The sequence below is a fragment of the Phacochoerus africanus genome, chromosome 8 (genome assembly GCF_016906955.1).
Source record: "Phacochoerus africanus isolate WHEZ1 chromosome 8, ROS_Pafr_v1, whole genome shotgun sequence".
Taxonomy (NCBI): Eukaryota; Metazoa; Chordata; class Mammalia; order Artiodactyla; family Suidae; genus Phacochoerus; species Phacochoerus africanus.
The window spans coordinates 117,046,430-117,071,053 of record NC_062551.1 but is presented as its reverse complement, the minus strand read 5'-3'; the positions used below and the strand labels follow the sequence as shown (position 1 = coordinate 117,071,053).

The following is a 24,624-nucleotide window of genomic DNA, read 5'->3' as shown; positions in this document are numbered from 1 at the left end:
ATAAACTAATTTATGATGGTTTAGTTTTTCTACTGCTTTTATAATTATAACTAAATTGAACTCTACTTCTGTATGAAAGAGGTATTTATTTTCATTTGTAAGAAAGGATATACGAACCTTACCAAGTGTTAGTAAAAGCAAATAATTCCATATTAAAAATATTTAAACATATGGGAAGAAAAGCAAAAGAATGCATAAGATCTCAATTTACTCAGAAAGCACAAATATGTTCAATTTTTTAAAATTCTTAAATTTATTTTTTATTAAAGTATACTTGATTTACCATGTTGTGCCAATTTCTGCTGTATAGCAAAGTGACCCACACATATATACATTCCTTTTCTTATATTATCTTCCATCATGGAAGAGACCAAATGTAGTTCCCTGTGCTATACAGTAGAAGTTCACTGCTTACCCATTCTAAATGTACTACTTTGCATCTACTAATTCCAAACTGCCAGTCCAAAAAAAGTCTTCATAATAGAAAACTACAGTCTTCAAAAGATATAACATAGTCAAATAATTAAGATCAATAGATAGGTATGTTGTCAGATCTTGAAATTGAAATGACTTCCAAAGATTAAGTTCTCTTAACCCAATGTAAAAGGTGTATTAATCACCTTATTTTAGTATCTAAGTGTCTAACCTAGGATGATATGGAAATTTAACTAAAGAATATCAAACATATTTGGGGTCACTGAAGTTCTGATTCTACTAGATTACATTTGTGTGAGACAAGACTACTAAATCTTTCATGTAGACCTCTTCTTGGAAAGATATTCCATAAACAGCACACAATATCAAGAAATAGCTCAGCCTAAAGTACAGGTCATAAGACAAAGGTAATCAGAATTACAGTAAACAATACTGTAAATCACTATAATGTCAGGATCAGAGGGTGGGAAAATATGCTGTTCTAAATGAAGTTAAATTAGATTACAGGGAATTACAAAGATAAGCAAAAGACAGAACATTTCCAGAGGAAGAAACATGAAGAAATAAAGCTATGGCAGGAAAATAACCTCAGTGAAATCTTCTTCAACCTTTCGCTTAAATTAAATCCTCAAAATGAAAGGGAAATAAAATTGAATACACTTTCGGGGTATTTTATCACTACTTCATTTATTAAAATGAAGAAGGCTGTGGGAGGAAGAGTGAGGATACCTGCCTTCATAGTCTCTTCTCTTTCAACTTTCTCTAAGATGGGTTTGAATTAAACCACAATTTACATTATATTGAGAAGAACACAAGAACTACACTATAGATGAATTTAGAACAGAATAATCAGCTAGAAATTAGGTTCCTTGGGGCTAGATCAGACAGACATACTATGGTAGTTAGCAGGTTAGATGTGGAACATACAGCATCTATCCACTGGCAGCCAAATTTCAGCTAGTTGATTAATAAGAATATTATTATATATCATATGTGTATATGATATATATCTCCTAAGGAAAATAGCACTGTATAAGATACACATGTAAACATCTTATAATTTTCATGGGAAAACATATTTAAGATAGAGTAAGGCTTAGAAGGAGGATGTTCACAACACACCACAGAACCACACAAAGGAAAACCCTGTCTTGCAGAAATCCAGACCACAAACCAACAGACCAAGTCCTCTGATTTTGCGTTAGCATTTACATGGGATCACTATAAGTAACTAAAACAAAAATAGAACAGAACAGTATTATAGGCAGAGGAAGTTAATAACCAAAATAAAGACCTCCAAGAGTGGAAAACTAAACCAGGCAGATCTTAACTAAAGCCGAGTTTCATTGGTAACATTTTTGGGAAAAATTAGTGCAATGAGAAGGCACATGGTGTCAGTCAACTGAACATTATGTGACAGTGGGAAAATATCCCTCACATATTGAAGGAATGCAGGTAATCTAGAAGTAACAAAATTAGAAGGGCTGCCAGTGAAATGTCCAAAATGCATGTCATCCAATATATAATCAACGACAGAAAAAGACAAATAAGAAGTCCAGTGATGTAAGGGGACAGAAACTCTATGGATAAACTACAAGCAAAGGATCAATCAAATACAAGAATTGTTTGGATTCAGAACCCAAGGATGCTGATGGGGAGCTGAGTTTACTCATGGTCTGGCAGTTCTTATCTTCAAGGGCAGGGTTCTCTAACCTGATATCCATGAGAGTCTATGGAGCCCCAAATTTCATGTGAAAAATTGTAGGTGAGTGAATTCTTCTGGGAAGGATTTGCAGGATTAAGACGCTAAGCCAGTTACTTAACTACATCATCTAAACCTGAGGAAATGACTTAGTTTCACTGCCTCTCAGTTTCCTAAACCCTTTTGAAAATAATAACAACAATAATGGTATCCGTTGTATACAACTGTTGGAAGGATTACATGAGACAATTTCCAAAGCTCTTAGAAACATATCAGAGCCAGAGGATGCTCAATGATATTTCCTGACTGAGGAAATGCTCTCTGTATGGTCTCTATGACGCAGGCTCTGTGGCATCTCGGATGATGTAAGGCAGAGGTGATACTGGATGAAAACTGCTGAACTGATAAACGAACAGGCCCAACACACAACAAAAATTAGGGACCTGTGCTTTGGAGATAACGAACTTGGTTACACTTCTGCCATTAGTGACAAAAGTACCCCCAACACTCCCTTTGTCAGAAAAGGCAAGAGAGGCCTCCGGAGTGGTTTTCAATGCCATCTTCCAGAGTTCTTCTTTTTTTTTTTTCCTTTTCTTTTTTGGCCACAATGGTGTATGGAAGTTCCCAGGCCAGGGACTGCACCTGTGCCACAGTGCCGCAGCAGTGACTTGTGCCACTGCAGTGATAATGCTAGATCCTTAACCCCGCTGTGCCACAAGGAACTCCTTCCAGGGTTCTTAATCCTGCTGAGTATCAGCATGATGGGTAAGCATTTGAAAATACAGATTTCCAGGCTCAACTCCTGGATATCTCCAATCATCATGTCTGGGGTGCGTGTCGGAAATCCGTATCTATTTTAAAAAGTTCCAATGAGGATTATGATGCAGCCATGCTGCAGTCACACTGCTGGTCACTATGCAAGAAGGTGTATGATTAGCTGGCCACGATTTTAATTTTTGAGAAAAGACATTAATTATCTCCTTTTAGTTTCTGAAATATGTATATGCACCCAAGGTCTGGGCAGCAAGTGAAAAGGAGTCTGTCTACTCCGACTCATGAGGGCTGCTACTCAGGACAAGTCACCAGAGGCTCACCTACTCCGAGGAAACAGGCTGCTCATTATAGGACTCCTTTTTATGAGGATCACTCACATGAGACTCCCCTGACATTTTTCCTCATTTATGGGGGCAGGGTGGTGGGAGGTGGGAAATTAGATCAAACGGTACAGGTTTTGTTGCCGGCAACCATTTCAGGGTCTCTTACACAAAACAGAGACTTCCAAGAGTTAACTGCGTATCTGAGAATTAAAGCACAAGTTCCTCTACTCGGGACCATGTAAAGTTATTGTCAATTGTCAGCTCTTAAATCCCTGTTTCCTTCTTAGGGGTCTGATTGTGACACCTGAATTCTGCCCAAGTAAAATATGTCCCCGTTAACTGGGAGGCAATGGAGAAACCGCTTTCAATTTAGCTCAGTTACCACCACACTTAGGTGCAGCTGGTATTATTTTTAAAACACACTGGAGTTCCCGTTGTGGAACAGTGGTTAACAAATCCGACTAGGAACCATGAGGTTGCTGGTTCGGTCCCTGCCCTTGCTGAGCGGGTTAACGATCCGGCGTTGCCGTGAGCTGTGGTGTAGGTTGCAGATGCGGCTCGGATCCCGCGTTGCTGTGGCTCTGGCGTAGGCCGGTGGCAGCAGCTCCGACTAGACCCCTAGCCTGGGAACCTCCATATGCCGCGGGAGCAGCCCAAGAAATAGCGAAAAAAGAAAAAAAAAAAACCAAAAAAACACACACACGAATAAAAATAATAAATTAAAAAGTGGTTATACACAAAGAGGAAAATGGGTAGAGTAAATGGTAACATCTCAGGATCTTCCCAAAATAAGGATTAAATAAATATACATGCAGAATTAACATTCTTTGAAAAATGAGAGAATTTGTGTCTGCGACTACTTATCTCTAATGCATTCATTAATGAAAACGCTTAGATAAAAAAAAAAAACATGAGATTTTTTCCCCTGAAATCTGGTTAAGAAAGCCCAAACTGAATTCTATAGGATTTCATGTGCTATTTTCAGTCCCCAAATGAATTTTCATGGACAAGTTATAAACCCTTGAAATGCATTTTTTAAAATTTAAGTGCTGATATGCCTCTATAATTTTACCTGCAATTTCTTACACTGAGGGACTATTGGCTTTTATCACGGGTTTATTAAGTTTTACAGCATATGAGTGTGCTATGTGATGCAGAGAATTACATTTTCATTTCCTTCTAAGAGAAGTGAGGAAAAAAGAATGCTCTAGTACTTACTTTTCTCCATAAAACCGTTCAAAGAATTTTTCTTTCCAAGGTTCTGTTTTCTTTTCCTTCTCAATTTCTTGCCTTATCCGCAATTGCATTTCTGGAGTAAATTCTCCTAGAAAGAAAATGCTTAGATATTGGGTAAAAGTTGTCATATCTTTTGCCAATCAATAAAGAGGACATTTAACTAATATGAGTAAACTTTTATGGATGTTGAAAAATAAAGGCCTGAGTACTGATAATATTTCTACAGCTTCTCTTTTTAAGAACACCACTCAGTCATCAAGTCATAGGCGAACTTTAAAGCATTTAGCAAATATACCATGTGCTAAGGGTTGAGAAGGAAAGAGTGTATATTTGACGTCCTTGATGAAACCAGTCTGGTGAAAGAAAAAGCACACAGGTGACTATAAAAATACAATGTCAAAAGCCCTGTATAGGCTATAAGAATCAATGTAGTGAAAGTTTAGAAGGGAAGGCACTTAACTCTGCCTGAATTGATTAGGGAAGACCATAAATAGAACCTGATTCTTCTTGAAAGATGAGCAAGCTTTCATGAAGTAATCAGCGCACAGGGCACAGAGGTATGAATATGCAGAGTTATGTTCTTTTGAGTGGCCAACAGTGAGTAGAACACAGGATGAGATGAAACAGGAGAGATAAGGTTGCCGCCAAGTACCCAATACACATTTTAAAGACAGCCCTGAACTTTCCCTACAAAAGACAGAGGGAGTCCTTGGTCGTGTTCAGTGAGGGTGGAATATGACCAAATAAGCAACTTAGAAACTGGCTATGAGGCCACTGTGCAGCATAGATGAGAGACGGAGGTAACTGTGAGGCCAGTATCGTGAGAATGCTGAAGAGGATTCAGATGCAAACACAAGTCACAGTTTCTAACCAGATGGACCTGGGGAGAAGGAAAAGGAACAAAGACATCACCAAGGTTTCTAAGTGAGGAGCCACGAGGACTAGAGTGACCTTCACAGACAGGAGGTAGAAGAATAGCAGAATTTTAAAAGGAGGATAGTTTAATACTGGCCCTTTGGTTTTAAGGTGCCCAATATTAGGAACATCCAGCAGGCTTCTGGAATGGAACACTGAGGGCTGGGAAAGAGGAGTTAGAGCTAGATTTGGACATTTTCAGCATCTGGGCCACAGCTGAATCCATGGTGGTGAATGGGGCTGCTTAGAGTGCAGGTATAGTTACAAAAGCAAATACTATGGCAGAGAATGGTGGTGTTCTCACCATTTACCATCAGATGGATGAACAGAAGCTTCCTGGAGGAAGCTAAGAAACAGCTGTCCGAAAGGTAGCCCCAGGACACAACTGAAATATATTATGAATGTCTAAGGGAGATGGTTTCAAATTGGATGGGATAGAAAACAAATGAGATGTTGGAGAGAGAACATGAGATGTTAAGGGCTGAGAAGAGGAAAGTGAACTCTGTAATTAGAAAGCCCTTCATATTCTCTAGAAGGGCTTCTACCTCCACTCTGTCTGGTGGGCAGGGGACCCAATTATAACAATGTGAGTGGTTAAGAGAGTAAAAAATGCATAGCACTGGGTATTTCTTTATCTTTCCAGAAGGTTGGTGACTAAGGAAGGTTAAGGTGAAGTGGTAGCTTCAGGGGAAGATAGTAATAAAAGAAGATTTTTCAGGCTCTCAGTTATTGAGAGAATACATAATACATCAAACACATAATTAACATTACTACTCCAAAGAAAATCTTGCGGTGTCAAAATTTTACTATTATGCTTCAGACAACGTCATGCCTTCTTAAAAAATACTGGACATCAAAAACCCCATGTTACAACAAAAGAATTAATGAATTCATTTGAAACAGGATGTGAGTTTTTACAAAAATATACATTTGGGGGTGGGGAATGACTTGGGAATCAGAGAAAAGTGCACATCTCAGTAGAGTATGTATACCCAAATATGTCAAATAATAATGGAAAACAGAAATTTACCTTCTGCCAGTCGCTGTTTCCAGCCTTGTGCTGCATATGCAAAGAATTCATTATTTAGAGCTGAAGTACTGAGGCGTAAAATTCCATCACTTCCCATCTAGGAAATAAGCCGACAAAAACAAGATTCCATGACGAATAATTCAAAGCAAAAGTATGCAGGAAAGAAGCGTAACTGAGGGTGTGTGAGAGAGAGAGAGAGAGAGACAGAGACAGAGAACAGGGTAGGAGGCAGGCAGGAAAGGAATCTAACAAAAGATGAATCTCCTACTAGGAAAACAGCATTGTTTACAGTGACAATTATAATGACTAAATTCATCAATTTAAAGAAACTCTGAATTAGGCATTTCCGTTATCAGTGATGAGTATGACATTGATGAGTATGTGGTTTAATCAAAAAAGTTCTATATCTTTATCATTTTAATATGCCTTAAATGGTAACAAATTAAAAGTCAACATTGGTGTACAGCTTTAGATTAGGCGTTTTAAATTAACTTTTCTAGAATTTTTGAAAGCTAATGAAATTCAGTGTGACCACTTGGATTCTTTTGTTGTCTGAGGTTTGGAGGACAGAAAGTTCTTAAACATAGGAGTTCCCGTCGTGGCTCAGTGGTTAATGAATCTGACTAGGGACCATGAGGTTGCAGGTTCGATCCCTGGCCTTGCTCAGTGGGTTAAGGATCCGGCATTGCCGTGAGCTGTGGTGTAGGTTGCAGATGCGGCTCGGATCCTGCATTGCTGTGGCTCTGGTGTAGGCCGGTGGCTACAGCTCCAATGATTCGACCCCTAGCCTGGGAACCTCCATATACTGCCGGAGCAGCCCAAGAAATGGCAAAAAGACAAAAAAAAAAAGGTGTAACATATTAAAACAAATACATCCACACTGTCATATATATCCCTCTTCTCACCTCTTTGGATGTACACAAAAAAACAGGTATACAACAAAGTCTAAAATCTTGCAGTTCCCTCTGTGGCATGTTGGGTTAACAATCCAGTGTTGTCAGTGTGGCTGCAGCTGTGGCATAGGCTGTGGCTGCAGCTCGGATTTGATTCCTGGCCTGAGAACTTATTGCAGGTGCGACTGAAATAAATAAATAAATAAATAAATAAATAAATAAATAAATAAAATATTGATGATTATATGCTATTAACCTTTTCCCTCAAACATATTTTTTTTTTTGGCTGCACCCATGGCATGTGGAAGCTCCTGAGCCAGGGATCGAACCTATACCCCAGCAGCGACTCAAGCCACAGCAGTGACAATGCTAGATCTCCTTAACCTGCTGCTCCACAGGAGAACTCCCACAAACATATCATTTTTAAAATTCATGTGGAGGAGTGATTCAGATAAGCATAATCAAAATGGATGCTTTTAACTTTCCAAATATTTACTATATCTTCTCTGTGCATGTATTCTGCTTGCTGACACAGGGGGCAAAAAGAATAGCATGGCCTTTGACTGACTTCTGATGTAGTTGAGGAGTAAACATGGAACATATAAAAAGTTAAATGGTTCTGAGTATTAGGTTAGTGGAATCTGAAAAGGGAAGAAAAAAAAAATCAAAGTTAGGGGAGAGTATCTAAGTGGATGTGAGTGGTTAGGAAGAACTTGATGCCAGAGATGAAACAGGTACAGGGTCTTGGGAGATTAACAGGATTTGAACAGAATGGTTTTATATAAAGCATATAGTACAGAGTGTGCACCTTGTTGTAGAGTAAGGGCATCACAAACAATCGGTAATTGGGCCATTCATGAAGGTATGAAGATGTCTTAGCCTGCTACTCAAAGGCTTGACTAACCATAGCTCCAATTACATTTTCCAAGATTTCCTCTTACGTTCATATACACACCTGTGCCTCCTAAGCTGTAAGTCACTGCTATCAGAAAACACACTCAGAGATTTCTCATCGCCATATTTTTGCTGGTTTGTGGTCTTACCTGCACTCCATTTTTACCCACTGAAATACTGTCCCTCTTTTTAAAACTGAATTCAAATCATGCCTTCATGAATGTGTCAGCTAAACTATCATTTGGGAGCAAAGGAGAATATTGCCTCTAAAAGTAAGTATTAAACATATTATAATACTAAAATATTATACTAGCTACTCTAAACTGGGTAATGGTCAATCAGATCCAGAAAAGAGAAAGACTGGGAATAGATGTGAGATATACTGGATGCTTCCACCACGACATCTATAAGAGAGCCACAAATCTGAGATCTTACATTTCCTCATCTAAGAAGATACTGATAATCACGCTATAATATTCAATACACTTGGAAAACTTCAGGCAAGACTCCATTCATTCATTGACTCACTGTTTACTCACAATTATTATCATCTTCATTCAACAGATATTTATTAAGCCACTCCTATGAACCTCTGTACCTGGGACTTGTATGAGTGCTGGCAATCCAGGGGCTGTGGAGAAAAAGCCTCTGTCCTTATATTCTGAAGAGATCCTACCTACAGCAGATACCTCTGTCCTTGGACATCTCTTCCATCCACATGAGTTCAGCACAGCTGTAACATATGATGACATCACCATGCCAGTGTCCCAGAGCCTGAAGATATGAGTGGGAAAATGTCCTAGCCTTTCCATCTTTTGACAGGACAATTCCAGGACAGGACCCTCTGGAATGTGGGATATGAATGGAACCAAGGGATGCTATTTGGTGTTGGGCCCCCAACAGTTAGAATATATGGATCTAGGAAACAGCAGGTAGAATGAATGAACCTTTGTACTATCACTGCCAAAGAACCACTGGTGGACTGTGTACTTCCTGTCCCCTTAGCTCAAGACTATGCAGGATCTGAAGTCCATGTTCCCAGGGAAGAATCGTTTCTACTAGGGTAGGATTCTCAACCTTGGCACCATTGTCATTTAGGTTCAGATAGATCTTTCTTGTGGGAGCATGTCCTGTGCACTGTGGATGTTTACAGCATCCTTTTTTCTACTCACTAGTAATCAGAAGCAACCTCCCTCCCAGATATGTCAATTAAAAATATCACTGGGCAAACCACCAGTACATCTGGGAAATCAGACATCAGTGTCAGAGAAGGAAGATGGGGAACCTTGATCACAGCTCAAGACCAGCTTGAGGTCCCATGTGGAGATGACAGCTGGTCTGCTAACACTTGGTCAGAAGTCTTAGTTTGTCTCCCCTTCCCCTTTCCAAATACCATGAGTAGCCACTCCTTAAAGCCCTAATGACAGAGTGGACTTAACGTGAACCATAACAAGATCTGAGTGGTACAGCGGCACAACTCCCTGGACATCTGTGATGCCCATTCCATAGCAGCTGTGGGAAACAGCTCACCCATCCAAACATCTGTCTACCCAAGCCTGTAACACTCTAGGCCTTTCTTGGAAGCATGAAGGCCTTGGAGGTGTCACACAGACGAAGCCTGGAAATGGGAGAGATGGGCCTGTGCTCAAAGGCCTCGTTCTCCTGTTTTCTTCTGTGGCTCATTCTGCATATTTTCTCAGAGGGTCCCCAGTAGATTCGAGCCCTTGTTGGTCATAGGGTTTCTCCTCTCCTTGCCTCACACTGTCCAATCCTAACTTCTGCTTCCAAGCTACCTGAACGTAAGTTCTTGTTCCAGGCTTCACTTTAGGACGGTAGGGGCAAGGGAGACTCCTAGGAGTTTGGGCTTCATCCTCTGGGGGGAATGGAGTGGAGAGTGATGTATCAAAAAGTGAACCTGAGACCTGAGGCAGGGTTGGAATCAGCACAAGGCCCCAGGTTAGGGGCCTCCAGGTCCAAGCTCGCCCCTCAGTCTATCCTGCACATTTATTGCCTTTTTCCAAGTCTGCCTTGAAGCTGGGAAGCACTGCTCTAGGTAATGGAACCCTTCCGCCTGGGAAGAGCCTAGGGAAATTTCTTAAACAGACGACTTATGAGCGATGAAAAGGATGGAATGGAGGGGAAAAGACAGACACAACAATGTCACTAGCAGGATAATGAAAATACCTTCATAAAAGATGATAAAAAAATTTAGAGCACCTCAAGACTGGGTGAAGGCCTGCAGGACTGGGGAGGGTAAGGCTCTGGACTAATATTTCAGGATGACTCTGTGAGGTGGGGTGGGTGTCAGAGGCAGCCGAGCTTGAGGACAAGTCTTCAGAGACTGCTATCAAGTCGGGTGAGCAAAGACAGGAAGGAGGAGAAGAAGATGGTCTATCTCAAAGATAGGCCTCTAAGAAGTCTGAAATTGTCTGTGAATATTGACTCAATAGCTCTCCTGTGGTTTGGGAGCCTTGAGAAAAAGCAATGCCACCTAGGAAGAATAAAAGGGAAGAGGTATTCTTATTGCACAGATTTTAAAGTGTGCTTACAGAAGGCAGGATAGAAAAGGTTAGATTTTCTACATTTGAGGACATGTATGGTGCCTTATAATTTGGAGTCCATGCACAATGCCTATTATATTGTAGGTACTCAATAAATGTTTATTGGACTGTCTTTGCTTTGAATAAATGACAGATTTAAAATTTAACTCCAGTAGCTGACATGTAGGATTTTAGTCTGGTGTATTTTGCCAGGCCGGGGGCATGATTAGTTGTTAATTGAAATTTCAGCATTATTTCAAGACACAAAGAAATACTGGAACCAGATTAGCTCTGACAGAGTCCCAAGATTTCAGCACATGAAAATGCAAGGCAGTGTGAAATAAACACTTTCCTGAATATGGAAGCTAGCCCTGGAGGAAAATGTTTTTCTTTTGAAAAAGAAAAATAATATTAATGGCCAGACTTCTGGCCTGAATGAGACAGCACAAGGAAACACTAGGACTAAATGAGACTTAGGAAATACATGCCAATAAAACTTTTTAAAATACACTATTAATTTTATGGCCTTTAAGAAATACTGTCCAAAAGACATGGCATTTTAATGATCTGGAACAATAAATGTTTCTGGAAGGTTTATTTATTTATTTATCACTGGGCTATAAATTCTTGTTGTTCTGATTACCCACAATAGAAACATTCATTCTAAAACCTCCCCTCTCTTATAACAAAGTATCTAACATGATATTGATAAGCTAGGGTTCTTTTGTAATTAGGAGAAAAAATTCTGACTGTGCTAATTGTTACAGAGGAAAATAAAGAGCAGTAGAGGAAAACTTATTCGTACAGAAATCCTTTTATAAAGATTTAAATCTCTATTAGCGAGTATATCACTTGCCTTTGGTGTTGATTAACATATATTTTATGGGACAGATGTCAGTGGAACTGAAAGGATTAAAATATGGTTGCTACTTGCATACCATCCAATGTTTTGAAGTTCGATGAATGTTAATTCTGTACAAGACTCTATCAACATCTAATAATTATCCTTTGCACTTCTAATAGATTCTTTATCACTTTTTTTCTTAGTCTGGGTTTCTTGCAAGCGATTTGGAATTCATGGTACTGGGCTGCTTACAGGAAGAATGAGACATGTGCTGGAGAGTCAGAAAGTGGCTAAATCATATTGGGACACCTGGATGTTCCAAGTGATTTGCGCTTTATTCTACAGATGAGGGGAGTGTCATTCAAAGGGAAGCTAAAATAAGATGGAAAAATGCATGCTGAGTGTGTGTGGGGAAGGAGACAGCTAGCATAGATTGTGTGTCCAGAAGGGGCTTCTCTAATGCACCCTGTTGAGCATGGACACTGAAGCAGACATGTGAAGGAAGGAGCCATGCAGCCAGGTGAGGGGGTGTGTTTAGTGGATGGATGTAAATGCAGAGGCCCGGGGTAGGTTGGGGGGGAACTGTGAGGAGGTGGAGAGACCTTAGAAGCAGAAGGAACAGTAGCCAAGCAGATAGGATCAAGCTGGGTCTTGTAGCCCACTGTAAAGACTGGCTGTTCACCTGAGCGTGCTGGAAAGCCTTTGGGAGATTTTTGGCCTGACAAATGAAAAGATCTGACATTTCAAAAGGAGAGCTCTGACTGCTGTGTTTAACAAAGACTTTAGAGAAGAGCTGTCCAATAGCAACATGTGGCGACGTGTGATTTCAATTTTTATAATAATCACATTGAAAAAGTAAAAAGAAACATTTGAGGAGCTCCCTGGTGGCTCAGTGGGTTAAAGTTCTGGCATTGTTATTGCTGTAGCTCTGGTTACTACTGTGGCATGGGTTCAAACATCGACCCAGGAACTTCCACATGCTGCAGGCACAGCCAAAAACAAACAAACCAAAAAACCCCAAAACATATGAAATTAATTCTAATCACATATTTTATTTAATCCAACCTATCTGAAATGTTATTATTTCAGCATATAATCAATGTGAAACACTATTAATGCTATATTTTTCATTCTCTTTGTATACTAATTCTTTGATATCTAGTATATATTTTTACAACTCACCTCAATTCAGATTACCTGTATTTCTAATGTTCAAAAATTACTGGTGGCTAGTCGCTATTGTACTGGAAGTACAAGCATAGTTTTAGAACATAATGACTCATCAGGGACATGAGTATGTAGTTACTGAGATGATCCAGAAAAAATAAATTAGATGACAGTAGCTTAACTAGGTTGACAGCTGCAGAGGTGGTGAGAAATGGTTGGGTTCTAGTTTTATTCTGAAATTTGAGCCAACAGGACTTGATGCTGGATTGGATGTGTGGTGGGAGAGAAAGAGAGTAGGCAAGGATGACAGCAAAGACTTTTGGCCTTGTCACTTAAAATTATGAAATTGCCATTTATTAAAATAGTGAAAACTATGAGAGCAGGAGGATTAGTTCTGAACCAATTAGGATTGAGATGCTGGTTATAATTCTTTTGTTGTTGTTGTTGTTGTTGTTGTTGTTGTTGTTGTTGTTGTTGTTGTTGCTATTTCTTGGGCCGCTCCCGCGGCATATGGAGGTTCCCAGGCTAGGGGTCTAATCGGAGCTGCAGCCACCGGCCTACACCAGAGCCACCGCAACGCGGGATCCAAGCCGCGACTGCAACCTACACCACAGCTCGCGGCAACGCTGGATCGTTAACCCACTGAGCAAGGGCAGGGACTGAACCCGCAACCTCATGGTTCCTAGTCGGATTCATTAACCACTGCGCCACGACGGGAACTCCTATAATTCTAAATTAATGTCTTAGATATGACGTTTTGCACATAGTGTAAAAAGTGCCCTGGATAAAGGCAGGACTAGAAACATGGTCTTCTGTCAAGAAGTATCCAAGAGAAAGCCAGGAAACAAATGATGAAAAGTCTTAAGACTATTAAGGCAGTGGGGTCAAAGATGCATGTCATTTAGGAAAAGTACAGAAACCAGGAATGAGGGGGCTGAGTGAGTCTGTATGAGGCTAGTGAATGAGATAAAGGCATGACATAAGATTCCCAGGAATAGGGTTTGAATAATTTGGTAGATGCTGGTAGCAGACATCAGAACACGAAAAGGCACAGAGAAGGGCAGTGTCTTGGACAAAGAAATGATGGGTATTTCTTTGGATATGCAACATAAGGATACCATTGAGGCATCCAGGTAAAGATGATCTAAATCAAGAGCCTAAACTCAGGGAAGAAGCTCAATAGTGAAGAAGGAATCAAACACAGAGATTAATAATTGTTAGCAAAGAAAGTATAACTGAAAACATGGATATGGATGAGAACATCCAGGAAGAATTTACTGAAAAAGAACATGGCTTCAAGCAGGACCCTGAGGAACACCAACATAGGAAGAATGAACAGAAGTCAATCCTGTTAGGAAGACTGAGAAAAAGCAGTCAGGAGTAGGAAGAAAATCACAGTTATCATAGCTGAAAGGAAAGGAAACATTTCGAGAAGATGATCTGTACTATGTGCTAATAGCTATGAAGCCATGTGGCATTATTTAGATCTACACTGTACAGTACACTATGCTGGCTGTCATGTCCAATAAAACAAGCAACAGAGTCTTCAGAGCCAAGACAACCTAGTCCATGACAGACCAACCAGGAGTTGAATGTAATAGCAGAAGAGTAAGGAGCAGGTGGACTCTAAGCTGTTATGACTGACCCTCTTATAACCTGATTAAGCATCCAGCGCCCTTGTATTCCATACCCCAGAAGCAATTAAAGTCAGGGTATTCATTCTCTCAAAAGGGTACTTTTTCATTTTTTACCTTACCATTAAGTATGATTCAGACGGCTCAGGAGCTATGTAACTATGGCTCAAGTTTTATCCATAAAAGAAAATATAATTCTTTAAGCATAAAGTTAGGCAAAAAAAAAAAAATGAAAGAGGGCTGCTGACAGAGATAGTACTAGTAGAGGAGAGAGAATTAATGATATAGTAAAGACAATGGGGCCAACAACTTTTGGATGCTCTTTCTAAAACTGCATTATGATAATATTTCCCAAACTGTGCTTTGCAAAATAGGAATTTTAATGGGAAATTATAATTTAATGAGTAATCTATCTAAAAGGGAATTGATTCCATCATTCAATAAATATGGCCTATATATACTAAACATGGTTAAATAGTTTTCTTCACTAAGTATTCTTGAGTATGCTAGAATTTATTTTAAACCCTTAACAATATATCTATCATGCGGTATTTCCCAAACTTTTAAACCTTATTATCTTCTTATAGAACAATTATTAGGGAATTCACGTTGTGGCTCAGTGGTAATGAACCTGACTAGTATCCATGAGGATGAAGGTTTGATCCCTGGCCCCACTGAGCGGGTTAAGGATCTGGCACTGCCGTGAGCTGCAGTGAAGGTTGAAGGTGTGCCTCGGATCTGGCATTGTTGTGGCTGTGGCACAGGCCCACAGCTGTAGCTAATTCGACCCCTAGCCTGGAAACTTCCATATGCTGTGGGTGCAGCCCTAAAAAGACAAAAAAAAGAAAAAGAACAACTACCAATATCTCATGGAATATGTAAAAGTGTTCTCCAGACTATAGTTTGGGAAATGATGCATTAAAAGTTGTGAAAGTATCATGTCAGAAGCAGTCAAATGAGATAAACCTAACACAATGAATTTGCACACACTAGATATTAAATCCTTGTTAAGCAAATGAATGAAAATTTCTAAGATCTGGACATGGGATAATTTTCAATGCATTGCAAAAATCAAATATTCAAAATAAATAAAATAGAGAAACTAATTAAAGGATTATGTTATAATCCTAAGCAATCTCAATTTCAAAGCCCACTGCAGGAAACAATTATTGGCATTACTTTAAAAATTATATCAAAATATTAGCACATAGGAGTTCCCTGGTGGCTCACTGGGTTAAGGATCTGGCATTATCACTGCTGTGGCTCAAGTTACTGCTGTGGTACACATTTGATCCCTTGCTTGGGATCTTCCTCATGCTGCTGGTGTGGCCAAAATATATATATATATATATATATATATATATATAACAACTTTTATTTAAATAAATAGAGACTGTCATTATAAAGTTGTAATTAAGACTATCTGGAACTACATGAAGAGTAAAGAAAAAATGCAATACCATTTTTATCTCCACTTAATTATTTCCCCAATACATTATTTTTTTTCTACTATATAGCATTGTGACCCAGTTACACATACATATATAGATTCTTTTTTCTCACATCATCATGTTCCATCATAGGTGACTAGACACAGTTCCCATTGCTACACAGCAGGATCTCATTGCTAATCCATTCTAAAGGCAACAGTATGCACTGTTAACCCCACACTCTCAATCCATCCCTCTCCCTCTCCCTTGGCAACCACAAGTCTATTCTCCAAGTCCATGATTCTTTTCTGTGGAAAGGTTCATTTGTGCCTTGTATTAGATTCCAGATATAAGTGATATCATATGGTATTTGTCTTTCCTTTTCTGACTCACTTCACTCAGTATGAGAGTCTCTAGTTGCATCCATGTTGCTGTAAATGGCATTATTTTGTTCTTTTTTATGGCTGAGTAGTATTCCATTGTGTATACATACCACATCTTCCTAATCCAATCATCTGTCAATGGACATTTGGGTTGTTTCCATGTTTTGGATATTGTGAAATGTGCTGCAATGAACATGAGGGTGCATGTGTCTTTTTTAAGGAAAGTTTTGTCAAAATATGTGCCCAAGAGTGGGGTTGCTGGGTCATATGGTAGTTCTATGTATAGTTTTCTAAGGTACCTCCATACTGTTCTTCCTAGTGGTTAAACAATTGTGCATGGAATTAGCTAATCTAAAATCACAGAAAATATTAGCCCCCAAAATAATTTAGACAGCAAAGCAGAAGATTTTTTGTGTTATTACTGTCATGATAGGCCATTAAAGTTGATTTTATAATAAAAGCCTCTGTTCTGAATCCAGGTGATTCCTTTTCTTCCTACTACTTACTGCTCTGGGGACCACTGCTGAGCACTAGGACTGAAACCACAAGGTGTGATGTTCAGCAGGCAAGAATCTGGGGATGAAAGATTCACTGTACGTAGGATGATGGCAGGTATAATTCTTAACTGGAATAAAGTCCTGGGACAGAGCAGCAGGTAACATTTAGTTATGAAATGAGATGTGTGAATATGTAAATTGCAAAGGGCTTTGAAAACCAAAGAAGATTACAACAAAATATCAGCTAGTCTTGTGGGAATTGATTATCACATTCTCATTTAAAGAAACATATAAAATCAGAAAGAGAATGACTAATACCACATGATATCACTTATATCTGGAATTTAATACACGGCACAAATGAACCTTTCCACAGAAAAGAAAATCATGGACTTGGAGAACAGACTTGTAGTTGCCAAGGGGGAGAAGGAGGGATGGATTAGGAGCGTGGGGTTAATAGATGCAGACTATTGCCTTTGGAATGGATTAGCAATGAGATCCTGCTGTGTAGCACTGGGAACTACGTCAGTCATTTATGATGGAGCATGATAATGTGAGAAAAAAGAATATATACATATATGTGTAACTGGGTCACCATGCTGTATAGTAGAAAACTGACAGAACACTGTAATGGAAAAAATAAAAATTATATAAAGATACATATAAACATAAGTGTGTATATCTACTATCTGTACATATATACATATGTGTGTATCTATATGTTATCTGAACATACATACCTATGCATGTGTGTGTGTGTGTGTGTGTGTGTGTGTGTGTATATACAGGTTTCTTCAATTTCTTCTTCCTCTGGAAACACAATCTGTAAACAATTCAACCACTTGGCTAAGATAACAATTTCCTTTAGAATGGGAGCTCCTTTCCACCAGACACTCGCCCAAGCCTCCAAGTATGCTGTGAAGGTCTTCAGTTGGAGGTTGGGAAGGCCATTCCCTAGAGTAAGGCTTGCTACAAGTAATTTCTCAGGCCCCAGTTTATAGAAAAAAAGGAATTTCCTAGAAATAAGAGAAAAATGTTTTCTTATAACTACTGCTATGAATTTCAGCATATACAATCAGAAGATCCACACTTGAGGAATATATATGGCATTAAAAACATATGAAATAAGAATCTTGATTTTTATTTTCTTAAAAGGCTTCAATTATTGAGTTTCGATTGCTTACATGGGATTTACCTTAATCTTCTATAAAATATTAAAAACAAAAATCACTTTCTAATGACATTGTTTTATACTTTTACCTTCTGCCACTTTCATAAGAATCATTCTGTTTTAATTTTCAAAGGAAGGAATCTCTATTCAAAGTGCTATAGTATCTCTAATGCTTCAGTATCCTGCACAGGCTTATGGTGAAATAGGTTAAAATAATGAAATAAAGACATTTAAAGACAGACATCAAGTAATGGAGAGATCAAGCTCTAATTAATCAACCTCTCAAAACCAGAGAAGTTGTTTTGTTTGTTTGTTTGTTTTTTGTCTTTTTAGGGCTGCACCCATGGCATATGGAGGTTCCCAGGCTCCCGGTCCAATCAGAGCTGGAGCTGCCCCCCTATACCACAGCCATAGCAATGCCAGATCTGAGCCAAGTCTATGACCTACATCACAGCTCAGGGCAATGCCAGATCCTTAACCCGCTAAGTAAGGCCAAGGATAGAACCTGCATCCTCATGGATCCTAGTCAGATTTGTTTCTGCTGAGCCACAATGGGAACTCCCAAGAAATATGTTTTGATGTTTATAGTTCATGAGTCAGAAAGACAAAGACAAATACCATATGATATCACTTATAACTGGAATCTCATATCCAGCACAAATGAACATCTTCACAGAAAAGAAAATCATGGACTTGGAAAATAGACTTGTGGCTTCCTGATGGGAGAGGGAGGAGGTGGGAGGGATCGGGAGCTTGGGGTTATCAGACACAACTTAGAATAGATTTACAAGGAGATCTTGCTGAGTAGCATTGAGAACTATGTCTAGATACTCATAATGCAATAGAACAAAAGGTGGGGGAAAAATGTATACATGTAAGAATAACTTGATCCCCTTGCTGTACAGTGGGGGGAAAAAAAAACAACTTTGTGGACAACATCTGGCTAAATATTGGGGCAATGTGATAGGCCTTGATGAGAAACGATTTTTTTGGGGGGGCCCAATACAGATAAATAAAATTTGAACACATTTTAGCAACTATGAGAATGCATGTATATTTTAAAAGAAGTTCTCTCATATAATTGTATTTTCATCAATGTTCCCTCTGTGGGAGAAAATAAACAAAATAAACTTCCAGTGCAACCACAGAATACTAATGCTTTATTTAGTGAAAATCCAGCTCATGTTCTTGTATAGATAAATAAGGTTCTGTTATACTGTAGTGGGAATCAATGAATCACTGTTTCCACTTGTAATACACTGAACAGCTGTGTTGAAGTGATTATCTATTAGTCATTCATTTCTTTAACAAATATTTCATAAGCAGCTACTACTTGCCAGGAACCGTGAAATGGACCGGCAGATGGGACAGTAAAGAAGTCATGTTCATTGTAATAGTATAAGTACCCAGAGAAGTAAAAGATGCTATAAGAATTCCCAAGCCTCAGTCCAACTATGCCTTTCATTTCCCCTTTGTAGTCTGTTAATATCTATGCCTGAAGGTTACTCCCAGTTAAACAATGGCCTGATCCACACTACTGGTCAGGATTAACTATAATGTTTAACTGTAATATTAACTATAATTAATTTAGTACCTACAACCACGAAGGCAGGTAAGTAATGGAACAGGATTTGACCCCACAATATAATACCTCTTCTATTATACCATGGGGCTTCCTTTAACTAACATGCTGGCATTCATCCTTCTACTCAAAATCTTTATGTACTAGGATCTTGGAAAAAACAATAAACAGAAAGATAGGTCTCTGTCCTATACAGTTATAATCACAAATTATGTTACGGCCCTGGAAATGAAAACATGTACAATGAGGGAGTGTTCTAGGTGCATATGTTCTAGGTGCATAGGAAGGATTCTCTGAGGTATTAATTTCTAGGCAGAGATAGATGTGTGTTAAGGATGAGGAGGGGAAAGCCCTGGGGTAAGTATAAATGAAGTCATCGGAACTCTGAAAGGAGAGTAAAGAACCCTGTTATGAAGAGAAATGGAGTGAGAGTGTGGTAGCTGCAGGAATATGCAACATCAAGATTTTTTGTTGTTGTTTGTGCATGTTTACTTTTCTTTAATGGATATTTTCAGCTGAGAAGGATCCAACTTTATATGTGTCAGTTTCATCACTTGTAAACCAAGGTTAACAAGCTAGTTACTTCATTGAGTTTCTGTGAAGATTAAATCAATAAACATATGTAAAATGGTTTGACTAATGGAGTTCCCATCGTGGTGCAGCGGAAATGAATCACACTAGGAACTATGAGGTTGCAGGTTCGATCCCTGGCCTCACTCACTGGGTTAAGGATTGGGCATTGCTGTGAGCTGTGGTGTAGGTTGCAGACATGATTCGGATCTGACATCGCTGGGGCTGTGGTGTAGGCCAGCAGCTGTAGCTCAGGTTTGACCCCTAGTCTGGGAACCTCCATATGCCGCAGGTGCAGCCCTAAAAGGCAACAAAAAAACAAACAAAAACATATTGTGAACTGCCTATGGAGAGAGGTGGCCTCTAAGAGCTGAGTGCTTCAGCCCCACAGCTGATAAGGAGGTGGATTCTGCCAGCAATTTGAATACGCTTGGAAGAGGATCCCAAACTGCCAAGGAGAACACAGCCATCCAAGACCCTGATTTCAGCCTGATGAAACTCTGAATAGAGAAATCAGCTAAATTGCGCCCTGCCTTTTAACCTATGGAACTGTGAGATAACATATAAGTACCATTTTAAGCCACTAAATTTGTGGTAATTTGTTACACAGCACAGAGAACTAATACCAGGGAAGTAAAGGAAACTCATTTGATTGTTTCTTTTTTATCTTTTGAGAGAAAATCATCTGCTGATGGCTCTGTGTGTGTGTGTGCGTGCGTGCACACATATCCCTGTGTGTATCTGTGTATAGGGGATAGGAGGAGAGAATATAAGACTCAAAGCAGCATTATCAAAGAAGATAGATTACAAAGAAAGAGCAAACTGTAATTTCCATGAAGGCAGGGATTGGCATTCAGGCACAAAGTAGGTACTTAATAAATATGGTAGATTATAATAATTCTGTTGTGGTTTAGCTGTATCATTATTTGATACACCTATGTAACCCTATCCAGTCTTTTGCTGATGGTACCAAAAAGATACTTTTGTGAGGGTATATAAACAACTGATTTTATAAGGAACTTACAGAGAGCAGGAACTACTTTTTGTTGCTGGTTTTTTGGTTTGTTTTTGGTTGTTCTGGCTGCACCTGAGGCATGTGGAAGTTCCTAGGCCATGGACTGAACCACAGCCACAGCAGCAAGGCGAGCCACTGCAGTAACAACACTGGATGCTTAACCCACTGTGCCACAAGGGAACTCCTAGCTATTGTGTTTGATGCAAAGTAATAAAGAGAAAAAAAAAAAAAAACAGACAATGGACTTCAGCTTTCACCTAGGATGTTATCAATACCACAGTTGTGCTACTATAACACAACATTCCCAAGTGTGAACAATGTATATTTTCAAATTAAATCCATCAGTTGTGCACAAAACAGAAAATGAATTTAAATTTTATGTGTATTGTGTTCCTCCAACATCCTTTAATGAATTAAAATAGAATAAAACAAAACAATAAAAACAAACCTCTGATATGTGCAAAGATGTTCCCTGTTAGTCTCCTTAGGTAAGCAACCCAGAATGTCACAGTGGAAAGAGGGCTGGATTTAAAGTTAGAAAAGTGGGCTGTTGATCCTAGTTCTACATTTTCACAGCTGTCTGAAGATGCTCCGATTTCTTAACAGTTTCCAGTCTCTGTTTGTCTCATTATTCGAAAGGGAAAAGTGAACATTCTTGCAAAGCTGTTACATGCATCAGAAATAATAAATGTAGAGAACCCAATATACTACCTGGTGAGGAGTGAGAATTTGTAAAGATTAATACATAATAATACTAACCATCATTTATTAAGTGCTTAGTTTGTGATCTTTTAAGTCTGGGAATTCTCAAGTATGTCCTTTTTAAGTTTACATCACTTGAACATAGAAACCATAGAAGCAACATATGGAAACTAGTTATCCAAGCTGGAGAGTCTAGTGTACTAGCCAGGCATTGCTGCCTTAGTGCTGGCTGGTCATGTGAGCGCTACCAGTCCCTTCTGAGAAATTGGCCCCTTTCCCTAACCTTGAGCAGTATCACTCCCACTGTGTGGGTCAGGGCTGCTTGGCCCAGAGATCAGTTTCAGAGACAAAGCTGTCACAGAGAGACATTCTATGACTTAAGATAATCAATTAATCACCTCCTTCCAGTTTCGGGGAAAGAGATGAGGTCTGAAATACCATGAGATGTCTTGAGAGGCACCAAGATATCCCAAGATCACATAGCAAAGGAACAGAGACGTCTATGTATTTAACTCCTTCCACCTCCCCTGAAATTACTTAAATGCCCCCCCATCCCCCCAGCAGATTTTGATTTCTTGCAACCTGAGCAAGACCAAACGAATACAACTAGAAAGTATTACACTGAGCAATCATTTTCCACTTTGAAGAGAGTGTGCAGTTCGCTGGAGAAAGAAATTCCATTTGCAAAGAAAGCCAAAGACCATGAAAAAAGTTGGACTGCAGTGCAAATTAATAACAAGCCAGTACTTCAACTTACAGCACATTATAAGGGTAGAGTTCATAAAGATAAGACGAAGCCAACCTTTAAATTTTCCAAACAAAATGCCAAACATGCCATCTAAGTCAAATTGACAGCAAGCACCTAAATGAACATCCTAAGACACACAACTCTCCTTGTGTTAACAACAGAGACTGCCCATCCATCCCTGGTATCTGAATTACTGCTGTCACAGAGAGTGACATGCCTAACCTCCATTCCTTTACTTCTTCATGTCCCCAAATACATTCCATGATCTAAGCCTTGAGACATTTCTAGGGAAATAAACAATTTTATGGCCAAATAATTTTGTTTACACAAAGTTCAACAATTTTTATTTTTCTTTTCTTTTCTTTCTTTCTTTTTTTTTTTTTTTTCTGTATGTGTCTTTTGAAAACTGTACCCACAGCATATGAAGGTTCCCAGGCAAGGGGTCGAATCAGAGCTGTAGCTTCCAGCCTACACCACAGGCATAGCCACGCAGGATCAGAGTCATATCTGCAACCTACACCACAACTCACAGCAATGTCGGATCCTTAACCCACTGAGCAAAGCCAGGGATCGTACATGCATCCTCATGGATACTCGTCAGATTTGTTTCTGATGAGCCACGATGACAGAAACTCCTCAACAATTTTCTTTACTACAAAGGTTTGGAGCCTTTCCTATGCCAAAGAGTGTAGCCTTTCTCAAATTCCTGAAAGCTCAGAGCTCTGCTCCCCATAGAATATTCTGTGGGAATGCTGTTGTGTGGAAGGTGTTCACCATAGGAAAGGCTACCTTATGGTATCTCAAGTACAGCAAGTCAGCACACTCAAGAATCACAGAGCTAGACTCCATTACTCTATCCCTCAATGGACAAAATCTTCAAAATTCCAATTCATTGAACTCTCACACTATTGCCAAAGACCAGAACAAAAAATGGACTTTGTGGGAGTTCTCATGATGGTTCAGCAGAAGTGAACCCAACCAGTATTCATGAAGATGCGGGTGTGATCTCTGGCTTCGCTCAGTGGGTTAAGGATCTGGCATTGCCTTGAGCTGTGGTGTAGGCTGCAGATGCAGCTTGGATCTAGCATTGCTGTGGCTGTGGTGTAGGCCAGCAGCTGTAGCTCCGATTTGGCCCCTAGCCCGAAAACTTCCATATGCCAAAGGTTTGGCCCTAAAAAGCAAAAAAGGACAAAAACAGACTTTGTGAACCATGTTCTCATCATTCTTACAAAATTGCCATTGAAATATAATTCACTGCTGTATAGCACAGGGAACTATATCTAACCACTTGTGATGAAACACAATGGAGGATAATATGAGAAAAGATTGTGTAACTGGGTCATTTTTCTGTACAGCAGAAATTGATAGAACATTGTAAATCAACTACAATAAATTTTTTAAATAAATAAAATAAAATCTATGCAAAAAAGAGAAATATAACTTAAATGTTATTGGGTATTTCCTTTATGTAAACCAAGTGTTCTTATTTTTTTTGTCTTTTTAGGGATGCACCTGTGTCATATGGAGGTTCCCAGGCTAGAGGTTGAATTGGAGCTGTAGCTGCTGGCCTATGCCACAGCCACAGCAACTCAGGATCCAAGCCACATCTGTGACCTATACCATAGCTCAGGGCAATGCAACCCTTAACCCACCGAGCAAGGTCAGGGATCGAACCTACATCCTCATGGATGCTAGTCAAATTCATTTCCTCCATATTCTCATTTTTAAAAATAAGGTCTATGTGGTTTTTTGTGTTTGTATTTAGCTCCAGAGTATGGACACCATGAACTGCTTCACTGGGAAGCAGGAATACAAGTAAAACACTGACACTTGACTCTCATGTCCACTGTCTTAAGTCACTTACTTTTGAGGGGGGTGTGCTGAGGGAAGGGAGAGAGGGACCTTCTGCCAAGTGGAAGAACCCTCCTTCTTCATTTAAGCTCAGTGAACTTCAAGCTGTGCACTCAACTGATTTCCTAGTAAAGAGCTTTTCCAACCATAAATTTTAACTAAAGAGTAACCAAAACATAGACAAAGGGATTGGAAAGGCCCCTGCAAAGAAAAAAATTAAACACTAATAAGCAAACTTAAGGAAAAGGAAATAGAGTAGAGCTGACATGGATCCTTCCAGGATAATTC

The 24,624-nt window shown here is 39.3% G+C and overlaps 1 protein-coding gene across 1 annotated transcript in view; it reads right to left on the bottom strand.

Annotated features, from left to right (window-relative positions):
• The window catches only part of ASXL3 (ASXL transcriptional regulator 3), a 151,076-nt gene that overhangs the window by 9,123 nt on the left and 117,329 nt on the right, over positions 1-24,624 (bottom strand). Inside the window, exons 8-9 of the mRNA XM_047794092.1 lie at positions 6,416-6,512; positions 4,453-4,558 (exon numbers count right to left, since the gene is read on the bottom strand). Of these exons, the coding sequence (XP_047650048.1) occupies positions 4,453-4,558; positions 6,416-6,512 (203 nt within the window). The remainder of the gene's footprint in view (positions 1-4,452; positions 4,559-6,415; positions 6,513-24,624) is intronic.